At 40.2% G+C, this 26098-nt stretch overlaps 1 protein-coding gene across 5 annotated transcripts in view; it reads left to right on the forward strand.

Moving 5' to 3' along the window:
• BEND7 (BEN domain containing 7) overlaps positions 1-26098 on the forward strand; it is a 50819-nt gene that overhangs the window by 13370 nt on the left and 11351 nt on the right. For 3 of the 5 annotated variants that reach the window (XM_079304359.1, XM_079304358.1, XM_079304362.1), the window contains exons 3-7: positions 3690-3989; positions 9737-9859; positions 12332-12597; positions 17539-17764; positions 22637-22756. In XM_079304359.1, coding sequence (XP_079160485.1) covers positions 3690-3989; positions 9737-9859; positions 12332-12597; positions 17539-17764; positions 22637-22756 — 1035 coding nt within the window. Of the gene's footprint in view, positions 1-3689; positions 3990-9736; positions 9860-12331; positions 12598-17538; positions 17765-22636; positions 22757-26098 lie in introns of those variants that run through there. The other 2 variants (XM_079304360.1, XM_079304361.1) reach the window with 2 other exon arrangements.

A 26098-nucleotide genomic window follows, 5' to 3' on the forward strand; every position in this document is an offset into this window, starting at 1 on the left:
ATGCTTGAACATATGTATACAGTTGCATATAATTTTGTAATTGTTTGCAGTGCTATGATAATATTTGATAAACTGTTCAGGAAAAACATAACAACATGTTGATAGGCAATGTGATATATTAGGTTTAATAAACATAATAGTAAAAAGATGGACAGGCATATAGGAGTGTAATAAATGAATTATCATTAATATGTTGTTAACTAGAGTTATTTACAGGCCTGTTGCTTCAGACAGCTGCACATTTAGCATGTGGATGCTACAGAACCCTGGAACCCTGAAACACCCTGGTTTACATTTGTTCCTTTGTAATTTTAAACATTCTTGCAGCTTTTGAAGCAGGAGTTTTTTATGTCCTATACACTTTCAGTAAGGAAATAGCTTGAAATTAATTTTGAGGAAATTACTTTTTATGATTGTGTAGCATTTATTAAAGGGCTTTGTTGGGTTTTTTTTGGGTTTTATAAGATTACAGTCAGGTCCTGTAGGAAAGAAATAGGTTGTTTTTAAGAGGCCATCATGGAAACAACTGTAACAGTAGTTACTAAAAATTATTAATATGTTTTTGTTATGACAATTGACATCTCTTCATACAAATTCCTAAATAGGGCTCTAACTTGCCATGGTTCTATTTTGAGTAGCATTTCGTAAGTGTCTTTTGTAAGTTTTTTGCAAGTGACTTCAATGGTGTCAGGTAAAATCCAGAGATTTACATGGGGTATCCAAATGGCAAATCCTGTAGGCAGCCTTTGGAGGCAGCCCCATCTCCTTGGGAGTGGTGAGGAGCTCTGGTATGTGTGCAGAGACAGGCTGAAGTATTTACCACTCTTCTCAGGCCTCAGCTTCTGTCTTGGAAGGCTTTGCACAGATAGATAATGCTGATTTCTGCGTAATAATAATAAAAAACTGGTTTTTTTCCAGTGCTTTATTATTCTATTTAGCATTTAAAAGAAGGCTGGCTCTTCCACAGGATATACTAGTTAGAGTTGTTGTGTTTTCTCTGTGCCCCATCTACTTTTTTTTTCATTTTTAAATTACATGGTTATTATCTGTGAAAATTATCAGCCGGAATAACTGATAACAAAATGCTGTCCTTGGGCTCTAGAGCTAATAGCCAAATGAGATAACCAGGGAGCAAGAAGTTGAATCTGTTACTGGTGTTGCACCCATCTGCAGATTCAGATGGTGTAACATCATCTGCTCTCCCCTCCCTTGGGGAGGATGCTGCTGTTGCTGGTGAGCTACAAACTCAGAGCTGGAAAAAGGCATGAGAGAGGAGGGATGTAAACTTGCACTGAAGACTAAGACTTATAGTCTGTAGGTTTTTAAGGGAAGATATATTTAAAAACAAAACAAACAAAAAAATCCTGGAAAAAGATCCCAAAACCCAAATCCAAACAAACAAGTTTACAAAGGGTGAATTTCCCTGTTTAAGTAAAAATCTACCTAAACAGAAATACAGGTTTATGTAAGGTGCAAATTCAGGATTTAATGTAACATGAATGAAGTGGGTTTTTTCTATCTAGAGTTAAGTATGCTCATGTCACTGTATAGAAAGACTTCTATATAAAGGAACAAGGGAACAGAATCAAGGCTGAATAAGCTCAATTAACATTAATATTTTATGTAATTGGGTAACGGAAATTTAATCTTTCTAACAACATGTCACCCGACCAGACACGTAGCACAGTCCCTGCACCCTGCAGGAAGAGGTGGATGGGAAGCTGTTTTGATACTCACATTTTGCCATGGAGTACAAATCCAAATTGCCAACTTAAAACTCCCAGGCCCTACAGGAAGGGATTGCTCCAGGTGTGGTGTGGTGGGAGCACTTGGAGCTGGGATATGGGCAGGTACAGCCCATACAGGAGAAGGGCAGTGTGCAGTTTATGGGTGTGAGTATCACAGTAATTGGAGTCCAGTGCTACTGTGCAGCCTTTCGAGGTTGGGAACTGCAAACAGTCTACTCCTGGCTGGGTAGGGGCCAAAAAGTGTCATTTTAAAGGAATTGGTGCTGTTACTGTTAATTAAATCACACTCACACACATAAATCTGCAGGCAAACCAACAAAATAAATAAATACAGTGCAGAACTTCCTTGCAGAGGGTTTTTCTCACTGCTTTAGCTGGAGTGGAAATGGTGCTGGAGTGTTGCTGTGTGGGGTTGGCAAATATTTTTCTAAGTTTGGACTCCAAGCTTTCTTGCAAGCCGCCCACTCTGCTCGCTGGCTCAGGGTGGGCTGGAGCCAGCTGGCACCAGCCCAGGGAACCGGTGCACCAGGTCAAGCAGGAGATGCTGGGATCAGCAGAGGCTGGAGCACATTGTTCAGCTCCTCTCCTCCCTGAACAAAACCTGCCTCTTTTGGGTGTTCAGTGTCCCTGGGTACATGGGCTTGCAGCAGTCCCAGCCACGCTGAGCTTGGACTGTGTTGGGGAGGGGTTTGCTGCTCTTTCAGCTGTCTGGTTTAGCTGCTACCTAAACGTGCACCTAAGTTTAGGCAACTGAATGGTGCTATTGAGTTGATAAAATTGTTCACATGCCAGGAATTTAGCACACTTTCAAGTACCTTGTTGAACCAGAGACGGCACACCTTGAATCTTGGATTTTTGGAGAGTAGTTTTTTGTCTTCTAAAGTTTCCTTTGTACTGCTGCTTTGCCAAAAATAGGTTTATTTTGGGAAGCACAAATACAAATTGAATAGAGGATAACAGACATTTTCGTATTAAGTATTCTATAAAGGAAGGTTGATTCATCAGTTTCTAGATCTTACTTATGACATTTGCTTAGGATATTTGATTTTTCTATTACCAGTAAGAAAACCAGAAGCTTCTTCTTCAGAAAGGGCAATGAACACTTTCTTATTACTCATGAAATGTAATGTACGCTTTAACGAGCAAAGTAGCTACTATCTGCCCAAAACACATCTATTCATTGTGCAATCAGCAGTTTCATATGTTAAATTAATACTTAAACTGTGTCAGGAGTATTAAGTATGTAACTTTTATTATTTAAATGCCCTGGATTTATTTGGAGCAGTCACATTTTCTTGTATATATTTTCATTTTCTTTTTAGAATCTACATTTTTAAGACATCCAGCAATTCAGCTATCTGCAGTTACACACATATTAGCTACTGTTTAATTTATTCCTGTATAATCCAGTATTACTAAATTCTGTGGAATAAGGAACTGATTCTGTTCATTAAAATCAATAGATGCAGTGCTATTCTGCATGTGTATGGTGTGGTGCTTTCTGTGCTTTATTTTTTTGTAGGATCTATCCCTCATCATACAGCAAACTGATACATAAAGGGTTTGATCCTTTGGGCTTTACTCAAGGAAAATATCCACTGATGTCAATGCCTGAATAGGATCAGTCTCTTAAAAGGACAGTTTATTTGAAACTGCTCTGGCTATTATTATTATTATTATTTCCTTCTGGCAAAAAAATTATCTTAGTCATCAAAACCTTAGAAACAGCATCAGGAAAGCCAAGTTCAGCAGGTCTTTCAGGCAGGAGAGCTGTGTGAAAACATAACCTGGAACATCCCAACGACCACTCAACCATCCCATTTCTTTCTTGTTATTTATTTATTTATATGCTCCAACTCTTATTGGCATCTAAAACCATTAATTGCTACCCATTACTGTTTTGCTAATTTACAGTGATAACTGTGGCTCTGTTTTCATTAGGAGATGAAAGCCGGGAAATTAAAAAACAAATTACAGGGATGAGAAGATTACTGAATGACAGCACTGGAAGAATCTATCAACGAGTTGGCAAAGAAGGAGAAAAACTGAAGGAGGAGCCCCAAGATTTAGACTTAGCCTGGGCCCAGCGGCTGAATGCCCCTGCGGAGTCGCAGGCGAGCCTCCATCCGTCACAGAGCAGTGCCTGGAGTGAGTTACCAGCCCCAGCCAGCCATTTTTCAGGGCAATACGGAACTCGATCCAAAACCTTCCAAAATCAGGCTCGAACTGTGGCATCCAATGGTATGACCTCTTAGACACTGAGAATGGTGCCTTTTTTCCCCCCCTCTGCTTGTTCTGTACTGGATACCTACCTTTGTTGTGATGATATATTGTGCCACTGCACTGAAAGCAGTTATAGTTCAGAGTCTACAAAATGAGCACATAGTTATCACTTCAAAAAGGTGTGAAAGTGTGCACTGTGCGTTCTGCTACCATCTGTCTTAGCTTTTAAAATGGTGATAGGATAGAATTACTCAATGCCTTTACAAACTTAATTTCTATACAGTACTTACTAAAACAGCTTTTGTCTTTGTTATTAAATTCATGGCTAATTAAATGTCAACCTCTACCACTCCTCTTTGCTGTGAGTAATGTAACACTGTTGTGACACCACTTGTGGAGCAGGATTCTACTGCCTTTCTCAAGGGGATGGCATCAGCCTTATAACAGGCCACTGAACTGCAGGTACAAAATTCCATCACAGCCTTAGGCTTTTATTCCAATGAGACTATTGGAGAAAAGAGGTGATGGAGTCTACCTATGAACAGCATGTACTAGACTGTGGCCAATCCAGTACTGGCAGAAAATTCTGCCCTGAAGTAGATGGCAGTGTGCCTTTAAAATGCCTTTTTCTTATTAAGTCCCAGAGAATGGAAGTTTTGCTGCCAGATTAAAAAACTCCACTGTCAAAACCCCACCATAACAATCTTCTAAATATGGAAGAACCCAAAATTCATCACACTCTCCTTCTTTGTCCTTAGAGGCCCTGGGCACTGGCAGGGACAGTTCTCTGCATGCACAGAAGTGCCCAAACCTGCATAGATTAGGTGCCTTGTTCTCAAATCCAGAAAGTAGGTGGAGCAGCACCTCTACCCCCTCAGGGGCCTGATTCAGCATGTGAGCTAAAATGTGTTGACAGGATTTGGCCCTATATGCAAGAAAATGTCAGCTTTGATTTTTTGTATGTAGAGGAAGGATTCAGTTGGCTTACAATCTCTTATAGGTTTGGGGTGGTCTATGGGACATGTAAGGGTCAGGCTGAGCAACTTCTGGGCTGGACAGGAGGAATGCTCAGGCTCCCAGCTCTTGGAGGAGCACCCAGGAGGCACCTCCCTTTGCAGCTGTCCTGCTGCTGGGAGGAATGCAATCTTTTGGGTTATTACATAAAGAAGGGTGTGGGCCCTCTCCTCTGGCCACCTTTGAAAAGGCAATCTGTGTAGTGATTTGGTTTGAGGTGTCTGCCTCTGGTGGGGTGTTGTGATCCTGGACTGCTGCTTGGACTCCAAAGCCTGGTCTCTAGGGAAGAAAAACTTTTGATACATTTCTGAGCAGTGAGTAAACCCTGAAACTGCTCCTCACCCAGCTCTTTTGGGTATTTTAGCAGCCTGATTCCCCCCATCCCTTGCATTGGGAGCCTGAGCATCAAGCTCGGTAGTTTAGATGTTATTCAGAGGACAGACAAAGTTCTTAAAATCTGGGTGTAGAAATGCTAAACAGTACTTCAGGGGAGATACTACTCATTGGTACCTACCATGGTATTTAAGTTTTTAGAACAAAACTGCCAGACATAATGTTATTTCCTGGAGCTATCAGGCTTAGGTCATCACACATCTGTAGTAGGTGATCTGAGTTCAGAAACTCTTTCTGTCCGCTGTGGATAGATGCTCTATAAAAAATGAAGATACATGTTGTAAGCATCTGAATTGCTAAAGTTGAATGTAATAGACCCATGAAGTCCACATCAGTGGTGCACTTATCTCCTCACAGGGTAAAGATTGTTCAAGGAGAGGCTGGAATAGATGTTTAATAGGTGCTGGTATAGAAGACATTAATGAGAAAGCTATTGACAAAGATGTCTGGAGAGGATGCCTAGAACAGAGCCTAGACAGAGTAAGAGAAATAAGCTAGGTGTTTATTTGAAAGGCTTTCAAAGGATACACTTTGGGCAGTACAAGAGCCTGGCTAAGGCTACACCCAAGATGGGTGATGGGTTGTGAGTTTTTCCACACTTTTATAAGTTTGGTCTATTTGCATATTGGGGTTAATTGTCTGATTACAGCTTCAGGTAATGAAGTCACACTCTCCCAGTTTTGCTCTCCCCAGTTCATTTTTGTTTATACTTTTTGGGGCCTGAAGCTGGTGACCTTCATTCTCAGGCTGGAAGAAGATTGTACTGTCTAATTAAACTGTGAAGTGCTAACACTCTGTATGAAGTTCAAAGTTACATACTAATGCAGTACAAAATAGGAAAATTATGAGAGCTAAAACGAGGCTTCAACAAAAATAAAAGAGAGTAAAGGAAAAACAGGGAAGCCTAGACATTGCTGCAGTAGAGGGAAGAGTGGGAACATACTTAAAAACCAAAGGGATTTATTCCAAACCAAACTCAAGGTGGTGGTTCCACAAGTCAGGATGTTAGGTAGACATCTGTGTCCCACTGTTTTTAGTGGAAGCCAGCTGGAACTACAAACAGTGAGCAGCACCACAGCTGTCCTAGACAACAAACTCACACTTGAGTTTCATTTTATGTGTTCTGTACCAAATCCAGCAGTGATGCAGCAGCTGAATTGTTTTTGGGTTGTATCAGGATCATTTTCATTGGGTAGCTCCTTCATGCTTTCCCAGTATAAACTGGTAGCAATGTTAGTTACAGTGAGTGAATTCCCTCTCAGAAGATTCAGCTGGAAGAAAACACTTCCTCAGTTACTTACTGCTTGTATGGTGGAAGCAACTCATGCTTGTGTCATCTCCTCCTCTCAGTCACACAGGCAGGTATCAAATTTGCCTGCTGGCTACCTTCCAAGAAAGAGGGAGATGGCTCTTTAAAGACTCCTTCATAAAAATAAAAAGTCTGATCTCCTTTTAAAATTAAAAATTGATTTATAACAAGTTGAAAAGGGTTGCTTTTGTCCTCTAAAAATGATAAAGATAGTGCTTAGAACAATGACTGAGAACACTCTACTAGATATTTCTTACAACATAATAACTGATCAGAGGAGGGAGGATAGGAAGAAAATAAAAAACCCTCATGAATATGTAAGGAAGTCAGTAGAACCCTGCTTTGATTTGAAATATTGGTGGTCTCTTTTCCCATTCCCAGTACCTATGGTAGATTTACATGGGTAATTTCTATCAATGCTAATGGGGATTATAAAGTAAATCCCCTATGCCTCAATGGGAAAATAGACCCCTTGGTTTTCCATCAGGAGCCTGTGTGCATGTGTGTTTTCATAAGAAACATGTTATATTGCAACAGGAAAGATGTACAGGTATTTACTGATACAATTCGTTGAAGTTTTCACATGCAATTCACCATGATGTAAAGCCTTAATTAAGAAGGGAAAAAAAGCCACTAACCCTGTTTCCCCCCACAGTCTTTCAGATATAATTTCCAGAAGCCCCCTAGAATATTGAATTCTGATCAAGAGAAAGGACAGGCTTTATCCTGAGCATCTTTTAGTCTTAAATGACTGAGAAAGAACTGAGGGAAGGATGATCTTTGTATTTGTTGTCTGTTAGTAAAACTCTTCTAATTTCTGGGTCTCCCATTTCTGGGTTACCTGCTTGTCTTACTGAAAGGTACAGATTTAAGCTGGTGCTATTAAATTATAAGTAGTCTTGAAATTCATCTACTTAGAAGTCCACTTATAACAGGTAGGTGAAGGGTATTGGTGGAGCCAAGTTGAGGAATTGTGATTAATCTGCTGCAAAGCTAAAGATAACATTCTTTTTTCCCCTTTATACCTGTAACAATGGGCTAAACACTTTATGGACCATTGAAAATGCAAAATCTCATCCATGCCCCAAGGAAATTCCAATGAATAGACTGTGTACAAGGGAAAGGTGAGATCAAACTAGGCAGAGTCCTGCTGAGTCAGAAACCTTTTTGTTTCGTTTTGAGATTCTCAGCCTGTTTTCTAAATTACCTTTTAGTTCTTAAGAATCTTTCTATTTTCAGCTGAAACCTTGGAGAGATGAAGCAAGTGATGCTTTTGCATTTGCTAGATTTGCAGGAAATTTTTTAACTACTCCATTTATCTTAATACAGTTTTAACAGATTATATGCATGTATGATATTTTAAAACACCAAAATTTGTAATTGCAGTAGTGTGGAGAATAAATATCTGAGGAAAAGAGGAGTGTGATACCCAGAAGTTGTCAGCTATCTTTAAGTGATGCATTAGTTTATCTTTACAGGTAGCTCACCTTTGGAGTGTGGCCATGAGTTTGCTCAAGTCTGATAGATGTTGCTTCAGGTCTGAAGGACTGTATGGAAGGATATAGAGAACAAGTGCCTGGTGGTGGCCAGATTTTCAGTTATTTCAAATGAGGATTAAAGTCAGGGAATCTGTGTGGGTCTGACCATCAGTGATCTCTGATGGAAGAATACAACCCAAACCTAAAAAAGTATTAATAACTTGGTTTGGCTTCAGAGGAAAGCAGAAGTAATAATGAAAGATGTAAAGATCTATAAGTGGAGACTAAATAAACTGCTTATGTTCACTTTAGCTAGGTGATGATGAAAGGGCACCTGGTAAGTGTCAGGCTACAGAAGTAAAAGAGAAATACACTGGCTGAAGTCCACATGTGACACCAAGAGAGGTTATTTTGTTAGGTGCATTTGTACCTATCTTCATAAAGTGGTCATCACTCCTCATTCAGTCTCAAGCAATAAAATGATTGTAAGGACATTTGGAAAGGATGGGAGGTGCATCCCATCTTGCCTCAGTTTCAACCAGATACTGTTAGGTGTTCTGTTGAATTTTGAAATTTTTATTTGAGCATTAGAACTAGGGATACAGCTGTCTTAGCTAAAGTGTAGGATACAACTATTCTGCAAAGTTTGAAATCCCTCTGCTGTTGCAGCCTGTTTTAATTCAGAACAGAAAATGCAAAACTTCTGGAAAGTAAAGAAGTAATAGAAGCACTGCTGAGGGCTAGAACTAGAGCTATGTAAGTTCCATTAAACACTAATAAGAATTACTAGAGAAAAGGAATCCCTTGAACTACTATATTAATTTTCAAAGGAAAACTATGGAAAGTCCATCTTTTAGGTCACAGTGATGGAAAACATCATAGAAAACAATCCCACTCTAGCAAACAGAAGAGCAGATTTGAAAGCTTTCATTGATGGTTGTTCTTTCCTGTCCTGTTTTTTTTTTTTTGTTTGTTTGGTTTTGTTTGTTTTTTGTTTGTTTTGTTTTGTTGTTTTTTGTTTTGTTTTGTTGTTTTTTCTCTCTCTCTAGGGTATTTTATTTTCACTCTCTCTTCTTCACATGGTAAAAAATCACCTGTAACATTCAAGCAGTTTAAAAATTCCTAGACCCTCATTTTATGTACAGTACAAACCTTTATTGCACAGACTGTCTTCATTCTTTGTAAGACTGTTCTGGGAGATGGGGTTTTTTTGTGTGTGTGATAAAATGAGTATGTTTGTAATGAGGCTTGGTGCTTTTGTTATTCAAGATGAACCAGCCTGAAAATAGAGAGCCTGCTGTGAGGAGTGCATTGTATTCACACTCTGAGCAGTCTTCTCCAGCCCATGTAACGTTGCATCCCAACTCAATATAATTGCACATATTAGTAATTGAATAAAAACTAGTGGTCCCTTCCTCTTAAAAGCATCACATTGAAAATTATTCCCTTTCATGCTTTTGATCTCATTTTGCAAACTGATGTATTGATCATAGTTTCAAACACCTGCTAATTGTTGTCTGGGTGATTTTGTGTGGGTTGCATCTCGCCCATTCCATTCTGCTCTCTTTCAGGAGAAATCCCCATGGTGAATTCATCAGTTGGACCAAACTGCTGTACATGTAATTGCCAGTCAACCCTGCAGGCAATTCTTCAAGAGCTCAAGAACATGAGAAAATTGATGCAGCTTCAGACAGGTACAGTGACCAGTCCCAAATGTGCAGACATGTGATAAGCATTGAGTTGAGGATGGCCCAGCTTGTTGCAGGGGTGTTGGACAAGATGGTCTTTGGAGGTCTCTTCCAAACACAAACTGTTCTATGATTCTATGGTCTTCCTGTTCAGGAGAGGTCTAGAAAATTAAAAGTCTGTGTGGGGGTACTCAGGCAAAACTGGATTGTTTCCTGCTCTCTTGACACATTGGTCAAAGTCAGATTTTCACAGGTTTCTTGGTAATGCAACTTCTACTTTTCAGATCCTTTCCTGTAACATGGAATTTTATCTTGTAGCCTTTTAAGGCTAAATTGAAAAGAATATTAATGTGATCATATACATAATAAGAGCTGAGTGGGCAGGTCAATATCCATAATCCATGCAGTTTGTTTTCATGGTACATTGATTCAGGGGTGTCAAATGCTACTTCACCTGTGTTCTGCTTACCAGTTCACTAATCTTAGGGGTAAGAAAAATAAAATTTGAAGGTAGCTGAAAGTTACCAAATAGCTCTTCATTCAAACCTCTTTTAGCTCTGTGGTAGTCTCAGCTGAGCTAGCCACTGCATGTCGTGGCCTCCACCCGTCCTCTGGCTGTGAAGTACCAGCTTTCTGTGTGTATACCAGCAATAATCTGTTCACTGGGGAAAGAGTTTAATTTTCTCCTAGGTTGGGAGCTGAAACAGAGCAGTGCAGAGCCAGAGGAGTGGTTGAGCCAGCAAGATAATGAGAATGTGGTAGGTAGAGTTAGGTGGTCATAGGCCATTGTTAAGCTGCAGGCTCTGTGCTACCTAAAAATTAATGTTAATACTAATGAGGAAATAGAGATGTTGGAGAGTTTTGTCAGTTGTCTGGCCCATCCAACATGAGTGATGAGGACTGGAGCCATGGAGACTTCTCTTGTAGAGAGGCTGAATAAGACCTCTGTAAGAAAAGGGAGTGTTGAGTAATTAACTGAAATATGGGTGGAGTGAAGGGCTGACTAAACTCGTTGTCTCCACGGTGTATAATGTTTGAGTGAGTGATGGGAACAATCAGACAGGTTTTGTAATATCAGTTGACACACATAAAAATGCTTTTCTAGAAGTCATCAATTTACAAAGAAGAACACAAAAGCCCAGTTTTACAATTTTTGCTGGTACATGGGATTCTTCATGCAGTCACACCAATCTCATTGAAATCACATGGGTTATTGAAAAATGGCTTGTGAGTGAGAGTTAGAAAACTTGGGGTCTATGCCAAAAGAGCTGACTCCTCAGTAGCAGAACATTTCTTATATATTATCTATCTGCAGAGTAAGTACCTTTGTTAATTTGTGGATCTTTTGATTCACTTGAAATACTTCATGTTTTCTGAAATTATGGTTTTGCAGAGAAAAAAATCATTTGGCATTTTTGTTGCTGAAAGAAAAAAAAAACAAAAATTCAAATTATAAGTGAATGTGTAATAACTTGCTATAGTATTCAAACACCGTACTGTCTTAATTATAAACTGTATATCATGGTCTTGTAAATCCTTGCCAGAAATTAAATATTCCAGAAATATTTTCATAAACAATAGTCTGAGGTCTATTTTTTTTCCTGAAGCTTTGTAGATGAGGACTTTTTGTAGCTCGCTCATATCTTGAATGAGTTTGATCTACATGATACATGATGCATCTTTTGGCTTTGTTTTCATTTGTTTTGACCTTGATCTTAGTGATTTATCCACAAATATAATTGTATCTTGATAGCATGCATCTGAAGGGGTTGTACATAATGGAGCAGGTTCAAGATTCGTGCCTTAATTTGTAGAAATGATTGTGGATACTGGAAAATGCAAAATACTGATGAATGTAAAATATGATTTCTTGTATTTCAGATGTAATACATGTCAGTTTTTGTGTATGAGCAAAACAAACCAATGCAACTTTGAGTTACTTTTTTTTTCCCCTAGAAATTAAACTATTGAATGGTGTTTTCACTCATTCTTGACATAATGGTACTTGAAATGTTCTTGCTGAGCTAATTAACTTGGAGACCACAGTCATAAAAATAACTGTAATTGCATTAGCACTTGTATTATCTTACTTTATCAGGAAGAGATTCTCAAAGACAGTGAGATTCTCAGCCATTCAGAGGACACACAAATTAATAATCACTTAAGTGCTTCATGTCACCAACCATCCAGTGGTCACTAGGAAAAAGAACTGTGTGTTCCTAATTTTCTTAAAATACTGTTCATCAGTATGGCTTGAAAAGCCTCGCAGCAGAGCTCACTGTCATTATCCCCATTGTACAGATTGGAAAATTATGCAAAGGTGATAAAACTTATTTGTTTCTCATGCACCAGCAGCCCTGAAAATCACATCACTTATCTAGAAAATAAGTTCAGTGAGTCAGTAGTTTAATGGTGCATCTGTGTGGTTATTCACGGGCTTTTGTCTCTAAAATTAATGCATTAATTTCTTTCATTCAGTTGGGACTCAAAACAGACAGCAGCCTCCTGTTCCTCTGATTTGTGCACAGAAGTCATCAATATCAAGAAAGAGAAATAAAAAGAGAAAACTGCCCCTCAAAGCTGTTGAAACAGTTACCATAAATAAGAAACCCAGCTCTCCAGAGAACGAGAAGAGGCTGACAGCGAACTCCGAACAATCGAGTCTGCCAGCAATTGAACCCCCCCTGAAGCCTGAGACCCCAGTTTCAGGGTTTGGAATTATCCTTGAATCAACTTCATCAGATGTAAGTTAAAATTTTAATATGCAGGATTGCAGGATTTTGAAATACTGACTCATTCAGAAGAATCAGTACTCAAGCCACATGGATGCATCTTCCCACTTTTTGTTAGAATAAACTAGCAAATCTTGGGTAGGAGTGAGTGGAGATGGGAAATGGGTTAGATGTCTGGATTGCTCATAATGGAGGTTTGGAAGTTTTTTTCCCACTTTCACAAGCATGAAGTTTTCCCTTGATTTCAAGGCTCCTGTTGTTTGAACTTTCAGTGGAAACTTGTTCTTCATCTCTCCCCGTGCCAAGAGATGAGATTGAGATTGAAGGTTGAGATGAGGAGCCATGAAAAGTGCCAAGTGTGTAAAGCATTCACAGCCCCATCGTTGCTGATGAGCCCATGTAGACCACACGTGTCTTTATCCTGCCACAGAATGTTTGTGTGCTTTCCTGCTTTTCTGGTCCCACTGACTTTGGGGGACTCCTCATCTCTAGAGAATTCATATTTTTAGTCTTTGCTGAATTGGATAATTTGGTCTTGATTGCTGTGTGTGCTGGACTAAGGCCTCAACACTGTTGATGATGGCAGTATGATTAAAAAGACCAAAATTTGCCCACTCTAAGAATGTGTACTTTTCCCATAGAAAACTGAAGTAGGCATGTTTTCTTGATTCATGTGCACACTGATAGAAATTCCATGTATGTGGTGGATGATTGGCTTTGTTTAATGACCAAATTGATGTCACCCTAACCGGTTCACCGACGAGTAAACTGTTCATTAATTCCTCTAATATATTTTTAATTTTGAGCAGGCTCTTTCCAATTTCCCAAGTACTATGAGCTAGAAAAACATAATTAAATTCAGTATCAATAAGCGTAAATGAAAACAATGCAGCAGATAATATTCTATCCTTCTGGAAGAGGGAACTAATAATAAAAAAGAGCAGTCAGGATAATTCAGTTACAGCAATGCAAGCCACACCACTAATTAGGTTGCAGTCTCATGCCACAGAGTCAGTGTAGTGGTACAGAGGAACTAGTTTGATGCTTTTTTCTGAGGGTTTCCTTTTGTAGTACTGAGCTTAATAATGTTTGAGGTAAAGGTTTGGGGAGGACTGGTAATTTATCTTCAGTATGCAATTTGTGCTTATAATTTTTCTTTGCTTGTGGCACTCTTGTCAGCTTGAAACACGGTTTTGAAAACAGTTCTGTGCTTGCAATGGAATTTAATTTGGTTTTATGAATGTGTTCCATTGCTGGACACGATTCTTTGTAGTTGCCAGTTTGACCTAAGGGAAAAAAAAGAAGAGAAAACATGTGGCTCATAAATCAGGTCTTCATTTGTCCTTCCATGCTTGAGCCCCTGCTTGCCACAACAGTTGTTTGACTAAATTTACAGAGTCAGAACCCCAAGACAAACAAATTGATTTTGTTTTCTCTTTGGAAAGAAGGCATTTGAGTTCTGAAAACAAGTGTGTTTAATGCAAAAATAAAATGTGACCTTAAGTATTTTGAGAAGGCTTAAGAAAGTCACTTCTTTGAGAACAAATGGCAGCATTATCTTTTTCTATTTTTTTGTAAGCATCTCTTGTGTGGTCACAACCAGCATGTTTGTGTGCCTGAAAAAAACCTGAAAGGTGTTTTACAAAGCACCATAAATGAATGTTCCCTTGAGAATATTCCACAGGTTGTCTGTAGTGTGTGCTGTGTCATCTGTCACCACTGCTGCCACTGATATTTTGCCAACATTTATTGAACTTTACGAAGAATCCAAGTTTAATGGGTATAAAATTAGGGCTGCCAAAACCAGTGCAATTAGTTCAGACCTGCTGAGATGAAATACTTCTACTTAGGTGGAAAATGTCTTTGTGAGACAAACCCTTAATCTGGCCCGTGGATCAGAGAATCTGCTTTTTAAATGTAATGATCTGATTACAACTCTTAGTTGAACTTGTGTTTGTTTTACAGTTGTAGTATTTCATTTGTAACCTAATAATTGTTCATCTACATATTACAACCTACTAAAATATCTAGGATTAAATCTAATTCACTGTCTGTTAATTTTAGCACAGCAAAAACCCTCAGCATTTAGGTCATCTTTATTTTGTTACTCTTCTTTATTTTGTTGTTCACAAATAATTTACCCTCCAGTTCTTTTGCCATGATCATTATCAATTAATAAGTGACTTTTCTTTGAGAAATCACATTCAAAGTGGTCATGAAGTTCAAATGGTTACTGATTATCTTTGATTGAAGAATGGCTAACTACTGAAGGAAAGCAAGAATAAATCATAGTTTTGCTTTCAGCTGTTTCACTGATAAACAAATTGATCCCTATATTAAGAACAGAACAGTTAAAACTAATATAATATAAAATAAAACTAAAATAATACTAACTCCTCCACAGTGGTACAATAGTAAGGTTTGAAATTTATTTTACAGCTGTACTGTAGGGTGTATTGTAGCTGTATTGTAGGGTTGGTGCACCTGCCAAAGCATAATGCAGGTGTCCTAAGGTAAGACCAAGGAAGAGGGAAACAACCCACAGAAGAGAAGAGAAAAAGCTGACTTGATTTTTCAGTACAAATACAGAAGACAATATCAGGGCCCCATGATCCTTCTGGCTTTTGGGGTTTTAAATAGGAGGTGTCAGAGAAGGTACCACAGGAACAACTGGCTTTTGATGAGGGTACCAGAAATAGTGTGGCCAGCAGGACCAAGGCAGTGACTGTCCCTCTGTGCTCAGCACCCAGCTGAGGCCTCACCTCAAATCCTGGTGTCAGTTTTGGGCTCCTCTCAACAGAGACACTGAGGGTCTGGAGCATGTCCAGAGAAGGGCAGTGGAGCTGGGGTGTTTGTCATGGAGAAAGGGATGCTCAGGGGGGACCTTATCACTCTCTGTAACTCCCTGACAGGAGGGGGCAGCCAGGTGGGTGTCAGTCTCTTCTCCCAACTAACAAGTGATGTAACAAGAGGAAATGGCCTCAAGTTGCACTAGGGAAGTTTAATTTTGGATATTAGGAGAAATTTCTTCCCCCATAATGGTTGTCAAGCACTGGAACAGGCTGGCCAGAGAAGTGGTGGCAGTCACCATCCCTGGTATTTAAAGATATGTAAATGTGGCACTTGGGGACATCAGTGATGGGCTAATGACTGGACTCAATTATCTTTAGGGCTTTTCTGTGGGCTAAACTTTTCTGTGGTCCTATAATTTCTGTGGCCTGGATGTCTGTGTCATTGAGGTCATCTTAGATGGCTATCACAAGACCAAAGAAACAGAATAGTGCAGGTATCCTTCATCACCATGTCAGCTGCATTCTGGTTTTTGATTTACATGAAGTAGAATTTTTCCCAAGTTGTGAACTTGGCTCGCATTTATTTACTCTTGAAAATCTTTTCTGTCACCAGAAGTTTAGAAGTAGCGTATTAAAAACCCACCTACATTTGAATATTGTCAAATGTCAGTTACTGATTGTTTTGCTGGATCCAGCATTTTAAAAGTTCTTGAGGTAAGAAAACAAATTTTCATCCAGAACAAGCTGAGGAACTACATGCTTCTTAGAATTTTTGTTGTTGTTGTTGTTGCAATCTGCATATTTTAAAGATTCTTCATCCTGGCTTCCCAAAGCATTGTAATCTTCAGTTTTATCACACAGTACACATCATCACACAGTACATGCTTTGGAAATATTCTACTTGTTGCAACACTCTCCATACTGATTTTTAAAAATCCATGGGAAAAGAGTTACACAGCCAAATTGTTCTGAGACTGGCAGCCCTTTCTTCTGTCTAGACTCAAGATGTTCACAGGTGATATGACAGGAGATGGCATTTGCTCTTGTTCTGTAAACATCTTTGAAAATGCATCATCATTTGTGGATATATTTCATGTAGGGGAAAAAAGGGCAAGTTCTTAGAAGCAAGGCTATAATGTTGGCTTATTTCCTCACATCATGGTCACTGATTCTTTTACTTCCTTGCCAACTTCTAAACAATATTTTCAAAATTTTAGTTTCTTCACAGCGTGCCTTTGTTCTAGATATATAATTATTCAATGAAGAAATCTTACCATAAACATTGTATGGTACTCACAGAAGAAAATTCTGTAATTTCTGATATGTACAGACAGGGGCAGCAAAAAGACTCTTGGTAAGGGGACTTCCTCAAAGGCCTTTGTCTGCTTTGGCCCTCGGTGTACTTGAGAGAAAACTCTTGTGAAATACAGCATGATTTTCTTTTCTCTTCTTCCCCTCCATTTTACCTTCTGCCAGTCACTTAAATCCCTGTGATTCACTGCTGAGGATTTTTGTACTGAAATAAATTTCTGTCTAACATCATCCTTTCCTAAACATGCATTTTGGGACTGTGAAAACTGGGGACAAATGGATGCTCAGCAAGTGCTGGCTCCAGGGGCAACCTCAAACTCATCTTCTGCTTATACTCATCTGGGCCATATCTTTGCTGGCAGCCCTCTTGGGAAGCCATGTGGATTGGGCCAGTGTCCCTGCATTTGTGCTTCTTGGAAGTGCCTGGCTGCCCCACAGCACACTTGTTCACAGCATTTGGCAGCAAAACAAGTCCATTAAATGGTTAGATAAATGTCCAAAAAGCATCACTGTGGAGCACTGCTCTGGGATGATCCTCTGCTTTGTTGTTATTACCCAACATTAAAAGGTATCTCCTGTCTTTTTGTTAGCTCTATGCCTAGAAATGATGTCAGTAATTGTTAACTTTCACAGACACTAGACAAGGAGTGTAATTGTTTGATTTGCCTTTTAAGGTGCTTATTCACTGATGGGGTTTGATTTCAGTGAATTAGGCTGCTGTGGTTCTCAATAGCTGGGTAGACATTCATGGCTTGATGAAGTGATTGTAAAGTCTCACCAGATGCATGACTGAAGTAAAATAATGTCTTTGAATGCTCGTTTAATTAAAACATTTCTATTCTTTTGGTAGCCAGAAGTGCAACTTGCAGAAGGCTTTGACGTCTTTATGCCCAAATCACAGCTGGACTCTATATTATCAAACTACACTCGCTCAGGAAGTCTGCTCTTTAGGAAGCTGGTCTGTGCATTTTTTGATGACAAGACTTTGGCTAACTCTTTACCAAATGGCAAAAGGAAAAGAGGGCTCAATGACAACCGGAAAGGACTAGACCAAAATATTGTGGGTGCAATAAAAGGTATGTTTTCTGCTTTCTTTCCTATGTGTAATTAGAACATATTCTCAGCTAAGGAGAGTGTAAGGGGATTAGAATTTCTGACGTGTGTTAGGTCTATTAAAATATGCAGTCTTATTTTTATTCCCTTTCATTCACTTGTTAAAAATAGCTTCTACGGGGACAGCTTGTGTTAATTTTAAGCCAGTGATCCTGGTTTCTGAAGTCAGACTCTAAGGTTAGAAACTCAATGTTCATGTAAGATAATTATTTTTTTCCCCCCAGATATGAGAAATCCAAAGAAATCTTGAAAACATAATGACAGTGTAACTGATACCCTTCAATCAAAGTTCTGAGTCTTGCTCTGTATTTGATATTGTCTGCTCTATAAATTTTTCAGTAATTGGTGGCTGGATTGAGGAGAGATGGAAGATAATTCTGGCATGAGATGAGTTTGATGCTCATAAGCTCCCCCTTCTCTTGGGAGAGCAAATTTCTTGGTGTGAGCACCTTTTGCTGGGTGATTTTTCCTAGCCATCACTGCTATCTAGCTTCCAGAAGAACACATACCTTCAAACTCTGTCATGACAGTATAAAGAGCTGGTACTAGGCCAGAGATTCTGAACTGGATTCTATTTTGATATCTGATATTGTAGGGACAATACCCACATTACCTAAAGACAGGCCAGAAATAAGTGCAAAGAGTAGAGCTTATTTTAGAGGCTGTGACTTGTTCTCAGGTACAAATTACTAACTTAGGAGACACAGGACAACTGAAGAGCTTCTGTGAGTCCATTGGCAGCAAGGAGAATCTTCTGAAACCACCTCTGTGCCAACTTTTGGACCCCTCTTCCCATGAAGGGAAAGCATTGACAAACTGTCTTGAGTCCAGTGGGGGGACCACCAAGACTTATGACTTCACCACTTCCCTGCTTCAGTACCAAATGAGGGAAGGCTGAGAGAACTGGAGAAAAGATGATTCAGGATAAACCTTACTCCTATTCACAACTACTTAATGGGCTAATGTGGAGAAGTGCAGCCAGAGGCACAAGAGGCACTGAGCACGTGGAAAATGGCAATTTGATAAGGAGAAGCATTTTCAGCATAAAAGTGGTTGAGCAGTGCAGTAGGAGCTCAGAGGGGCTGCAGGATCTCCATTCCTGGAAGCATCCACAATGTGACTGGTCACAGCCAGGGCATTATGATCTAGTTGGCCATGCTTTTTTTTGTGCCTGTGTCATAGTCCTAATATATCTTACAGAGCAGCTGACACGCTTTCTTACAGTTACACTTGTATTTAGGTTTAAATCACAAACACTGTTTTGTACCTTCTTTTCTTGAGCTCAGTAATCTGCAAAAATCTGGGTCTGAATTCTCTTTATCTCTTTGTTCCTTAAAAGCTTTAATAAATAAGTTAAATGAAAGAGGAGTTCAAAATGACTTCAAAAAAACGCACTCTAATTTGAACAGTACTTGATAAAATAAATGTTTTACACTAAATGCAACAGCACTACCAAAATAGCAGCTGGTACCCACTGCAGAGAGCAGTGTTTCTCAGTAGCTAAGATTGTATTAGTGGAGCAAATTCTGAGACTTAACTTAACCTCTTCCCTTGAGTTTAAGAGAAGAAAGGAGGGACTTGTAGTTTCAATAGAAAAATTTCATCTGTGATGGTACTACTAGGAACCACTGCCATAACAGTGATCTTTATTGGCATTTACAGTATTGCCCAGACACTAGTGCCTGATCCCTGATAGGGAAGCCTGTCCCTAAAAGCTGTGATGGAATAAAATGCCAATGTCTGACATCCTGTGGATCTTCATCAGTCTGGCCCCAATGGCACCCTTCTTCCCTCCAAGGAGCTGGGCTATCAGACACTGTGTTTCATTTATTCCGAGGAATAACTGAGCCAGTATGAAATCTCTGCAGAAACAACATCATGTTGTTTGCATTATTATCATTAGGACATTCCTCTACCACGTGCCCAGATCTCCTTTAGTGGCACTTTTAGTCCTTTTCCATGACAGAGATACAAAAGGCTACATTCATGACAAAAATGGGCAGAGAATTTAAAGGAGGGACTGTTTGCTTGAAAATCACTCTTCCTGTCTGAAAACATTTTCACTGCTGTCCTTACAAGTAATTTAATGCTTCTGCAACAGAATGATTAGCCAGGGAGCAATTCTCTTTTAACTTTGGGTATTCAGTGGCACTTGTTGTATCAGTTGCAGTGTTTCTCCTGGGCAATCAGCTTCTCTTGTGAGTCTTTCACTCAGAACTAGGAAAAAAAAAATAAAGAAGAAAACTAGTCAGAAGCATTTATTTTCCCTTTGTGTTGTTGACTAGAAATTCAGCCAGTGAAATCCTTTCCTGCAGAAATCAATGAGCTGTGTTCAGATTTAAGTGTGATGTGTCCCTCAGGGATCCGTAGTGGGACCAGTGCAATTTAATATTTTCATCAATGACACAGCCACTGGTTTCTAGGGCAGCCTCAGCAAGTTGCAGATGACACCAGGCTGAGTGGTGTGGTTGGTTGACAGAAGGAAAGAGATGCCATCCAGGACCTTGGCAGGCTGAAGGAGTGAGTCCATGTGAACCTCCTGATGTTTAACAAGATCAAGTACAAGGTCCTGCACCTGGGTCAGGGCAATCCCCAGTATCAGTATAGACTGGTGGTTAAAAGGATTGAGCAACCCTGCATTGAAGGACTTGGGGTACTGATAGACAAAAAATTAGATATGAGCCATCAGTGTCACAGCTCAGAAAGTCAGCTGTGTTCCAGGTGGCATCACAAGAACTGCGGGCATGATTCTGTGCCTTTGCTTCACTGTGGTGAGACCCCACCTGCAGTGCTGCATCCAGCTCTGGGGACCCCAGCACAGGAAGGACATTGGAGCAATTCCAGAGGAGGCCACCAGAATGGCCAGAGGGCTGGAGCACCTCTGCTGTTAAGGAAGGCTGAGAGATTTGAAGAGATTCAGCCTCAAGAAGAGAAAGCTCTAAGGAGACCTTATTGTAGCCTTTTAATATATAAAGGGGGCTTGTAAGAAAGATGAGGATGGATATTTTACCAAAGCCTATAGTGACAGGACAAGAGCAGTAGCTTTAAACTGAAAGAGGGAACATTTAGTTGGACATTAGGAAGATTTATTTTTTTTGATGATGATGGTGATGAGACATTGGAACAGTTTGCCCAGAGAAGCTGTGGGTGCTGCATCCCTGGAAGTGTTTAAGATCAGCCTGGACAGGACATTGAGCAGTCTGATGAAGTGCAACATGTCCCTGTTCATAGCAGTGGGGTTGGACTAGATGATCTTTCAAGTCTCCTTTAAATTCAAACCAGTCTATATTTCTATGACAGAGGATTTGTTATTACCATACAGCTTGGGTGGACTAGAAAGGGCAGGTCCCAATTCTCCTGCCTCCTGTTGCATTCCCATTCCTTTTTGTCCACGTTGTTATTTCTCTAGCCACACATTGAGCAGTTGTCTGGTTTAAGTAAGCAGGAGTTGCAAGCCATTGATCAGGTTCCTGTTGTGTCAGGTACCATATGGATTCAGAAGGGAAAGATTGCTTCTACCTTCACAAAGATGTTTGCTGCAAATCAAACACTGTGAATGTGTGGGGATGTATTGACTTCTGTGGGCAGCCCTCAGAGCTGGTCTGATGTCCCTGTAGATCAGATTGCACAGGAGAGTGGTGCTGATGCCTGCCTTGACCTGGTTTTGTGAAGCTGTTAGCATGGGAGGAGTTTGGAGGGGGGATTCCTTTTGGTTCCCTTATACTTAGCAGGTAGTGCTGCTTCAAAAGTGTATAAAAATACTGATATTGTAATTTTTTTGTTGCATGTTTCCCAATCCCATTTGTGTGATATTTATTATTAAGGATTACAAATCCCTTGAGCTGGGACCAGTTTTTCTCTCTTTGTTTGCCAGTCATAATTGGACACTGGATTCTGAGACCTCTGACCAAGTTTACAGTAGCAATACTAAAAGAAAGAATATTTTTTCTATTTTTGCACTTGCCTATTTTTTGCATACCACTCAGTTGCATGATGAAAATCAATTGCATCAGTTTCACTCCATTTATAACTCTGTATTTTTGGTATAACACTGTTAGGTTTGCTGCAAATATGGATTGAAAGATAATGTTGACCCTTTCTGTACCTTTTTTTACAAAACAAAACACAAAATTGGACCTGTAGGGTATTTCTTTTTTCTCAGTAATGGTAGGGTTTTGGTTTTTTTGTTTGGTATTTTTGCTTGTTGGTTTTGTTTTGGGGTTTTTGGATTTTTTGATGGGTTTTTTTGTTGTTGTTGTTGGTTGTTGGTTTTTTGTTTGTTTTTGCTGGGTTTTGTTGTTGTTTTTTTTTTTTTTAATAACTTTATAAAAATTCTATTCCATCTGATTTGTCAGTATAAAAACTGTGAAGATTTCCACAGTGGTAGGTCTTTACTCCTTCATCACTTTGCCTGCAGCCTTAGGAACCTGAGCAAGGCCACCAAATGACAAGATCTTCAGCTCTCTACCTGTACCATATGGAAGGCAGCATTTACAAGTGTCTGCCACATCTGAGACTCAGTTCTGAGTACACTGTTACTTTTCTGTCATCATTTTGTGTGAAATTCATGAAGACATCAGGTGTAGAACATTTCTCTGGGACAGGCTTTTATATGTAGTAATGATGCCATTCCTGTGATAATTACACAGCCAAGTCACTTCTGATGAACTCAGGAAACACTGAGTTAGGCTTTATTCTCAAAATCCTACATTTGGCCATTAAAATTATTTCTGACAATTGAATAATTCCATATATTTTGATTAAAATTCTCTCCCATCTCCTTTTTTCCATTTTTGGTGGCACGTTTTAAAAAATATGGTATCTTTTTATTTCAGTCTTCACAGAAAGATACTGCACTGCTAACCATGTGGATAAACTTCCTGGTCCTAGGGACTGGGTCCAGATTCTTCAGGATCAAATTAAACTTGCAAGAAGACGATTAAAAAGAGGCTCAGGTATGTATAAAAATATGAGGAACAACATGTGAGTGTAAGATTAAAAGCTTAGAGCCTTTGTAGCCACAAAAGTATTTTTCCTGTTGACTGTAGAGTTGTACTTGTTCATTCTATGAAAATTAGAACTCTAACACTGCAGCAGGTTTCTGTGAGTTTGGAATGGTAACAGGTTTAGGAGCTGTCTCTGCACACAAGTTAAGTTTATCTTTCCCAAATGTTGTCTCTTTTCCTTTAGCATCCAAACTCTTCTCAGAAATTACCTGATCCATCCAGGGTTGTAGATAGAAGTCTATTTAATTCTGTGTTATTTATTTTGACAAGCCACTTGCTGTACTGTTAAGACATAGCCCAACTGACCTTTCCCTCTAAACTGTATGTGTCAGTAGAAGAATAGATGAATCATCTCACATTCCTTGTGAAAGAATCAGCAAATTAAAAAAAAAGCCCAAAACAAACCAAAAGAAAACCCAGCCACCCACCCTGGTTGTGCCAGCAATGCTCTGCAATACGTGGGAGGCAGTTTGCTGGCAGTGACAGGTAATCTAGGCAGGGTTTTGCAGCAAAGCTGCTCAGCTTGAGCTGGGATAACCTGGATGCTTGGGACCAGCCTGCAGCGAGCTCATGCTGAGCTTGCACCGACAGCACACGGCTCGTGAGCCCTCAGCTCCAGCCATGAACGTGCAGCCTGGAAATCCCCAGTAGGATTCTTGGGAAGGCAATGTTACTGATTAAGAGACATGTAATTACTTTATAAACCATAACTAGTCTCCTTCCCATCTTCATCCCTCCTGTCCTGCAAGGGGCTTTCTCCATACAAGGCTTCACTTCCTCTTTCTCATCCTGCAGTTTTCTTAAGGCTCTCTCGGGTTTGTATTTCTTGCCTGTCTCTCTCTGGGTATATCTGACACTGTTGTCTGGGGCACTGCACTTGTGCCACCTCCTTAAACACAGTCCTTTGCTGTTACTGTATTTAGCTGCCTGCCTTTCCCCCTCTTCCCTTCTGCCCATCACCACAATTAAGTGCCTGTTAGCATCCCTGGGATGGGAAACCTGATGGCTCCACAGGGGATGCTCGCCCCGTGGTCCCTGCTGGTGAGTGAGACCGCAGGAAATGTCCTCTCCATCTCCTGCCTCACAGAGCCAACCTTTTATGTCCAAAGCTGCATCTCTGGAACACACACTTAGGTTGGCATCTGAAATCATTCTCCACAGCGTTAGTAATGCCAGGAGGGAAAAGCATAAGACAGAGGGAAATGAGAGAACACCCAGCGACAGAAATAACGCAGGGGGAGGACAAAAGTGCAGATTATTGGGTAGCATAAGCTTCCCAGGGTAAAGAAACAAACCAGCACTGGCCTTAAAAAGGGTTTCTTGTGTGTTGGGGGAGGGAGGACAGAGGGATACAAGATAATCTTATTAAAGGCAGTGTCAGATTACTGGTGTTGTACAACAGGATTGCTTTCTGCCCCTTCCAAGGCTGCCTTTCGGCCTCCCCTGGACAGGAGGGTGGAAGTGGGATGTCAGGCTACAGTCAGGTAAAGGGTGCAGTGCAGGATGTGGGGAGCAGAGGGTCCTTGGGTTGTCTGCAGAAGATCCCTCAGGAAAGAGGATTGACCTAATTTTGTTTTGATTTTTATTTTCTTTCATCCTTTTTTATTTGCTTTTCTTCTTGCCTCTGCAGGATATTAATTAAAATGACAATGACATTCAGCTTTTGCTTTTCAAATGGGGCCACCTCTCTCTCCAGTCCTTGCTCAGGATGGGAGAATCTAAGCAGAGGATATTGTATATAAGCTAGCAAAACTATGAAGAAAATAAGTGAAGCTGAGTAGTGTGCCAGAATCAGATAGGCTTCTCTGTCTGTGCTGCAGAGGGAAGGTAGCTGTTCACATCTATACAGGTGCATAGTGAGCAGCAGTGTACCTAGCAGCCCCTCATGTTTATTTGTTGAAAAATAAAAATAAAAAACAAACTGCACAATACCTAGACTGGTAGCAAAGCTCTCTTTTTGTGCTGTTTATTGGCCAATCCCTGAAGTGCCCCAGTTTCTAACGTGGCCACAGGCAGACATGCTGTTTTCAATGTGTCAGGAGTGACTGAACACACCACTGTGGCCACTTGCACCTTCCCAGCCACTGCCATCTCCTCTGCTGGCTGTGGCTAACTCAGCCTTGCACTGAAGCAAAGTGTCCCAGGCTTTGTGACAGCTGAACAGTAGATGGGAACAGAGGCAGGAGCAGACAGCTGGTTGCAGTAACATCCTCACGTTGTTCAAATAAGATTTGTTGTATTTTTATGCTGCAACTGTGAGCTTCTGATATGAGGAATATAGAGCTGACCAGACAACAGATACCCCAGCATTTTGTGTCCAGCTTTGGTTGTTAGCAGATGTCTGGGGAGCTCTGTAGGACCAAGGGAAGGATGTCGTGGTGTTTGGTAGGATTGTCTCTCACCCTCAGCAGCTTTAAACTGATACAGAACTGGTGATGTTGGAATTGTGCACAGTTTCTCTGTTTATTATGAAACCATACCAAAATTGTGTGTCATTTACAGAGACCAAAACAGGAGGGGAGGGCAAACATGAAGGGAGAAACTCTTCCAAGACTTCATGTTGTAAACCTTGGCTTTTAAGTATTTTAAAACTATGGGATTTGCAGCCACTGAGATGTGGGATTCATCACTCTTCAGGCTGAGCTCTTGGGCTCTTCCAGTCTGCCTGTGGCCAGTGGAGCAGAAGCTGAGCAAGTGTCCTATGTCCATACTCCCAGGTCATTCTCTTTGAGTTTTGTCTCCACTTGCTCTCTGGAACATGCCAGCTGATCTTGTGGGGGTAGGCTAAGGTGCCCAAAGAACAAATCTGAGCCAGCATTAATCTAATTTCACCCAGGAGGTTCTGTGTCTCCCTGGTGCTAGATCACAATATTTATCTGTATCAGTTCCTGGTTTATCATAATGCACAGGCTTTATATGGAGAAAGCTTAAGGTGATCCATTTATTTCAGAGGTCATAAGACAACTTTTTAGTCAGCACAGTGTTGGGCTAAATTTTAACAGCAGAAGTATTTAAGAGAGGAGGGACAGGCTTTTCATCCTGCTTGCCTTCCCCCGAGCCATGCAGTACATCCTCTGCTGAGTTTTTCATTTCAAACCAGACACTAAGACACTGCATTCATGAGCAGCCCTCTCCACTTTATCCTGTGAAACATTATTTCAGTCTGAAAACATAAATCCTGCTCTATCTTTCAATTACAGTAATAATTTCAGAGAATTCTGTCAAATAACTGGGGTGGATCTGCTTTTTGTAGCCCCTTCTATAGAGTGTACTCCCATGAGTGTTTCTAAA

Source organism: Erithacus rubecula, assembly GCF_903797595.1.
Source record: "Erithacus rubecula genome assembly, chromosome: 4".
Classification (NCBI taxonomy): Eukaryota; Metazoa; Chordata; class Aves; order Passeriformes; family Muscicapidae; genus Erithacus; species Erithacus rubecula.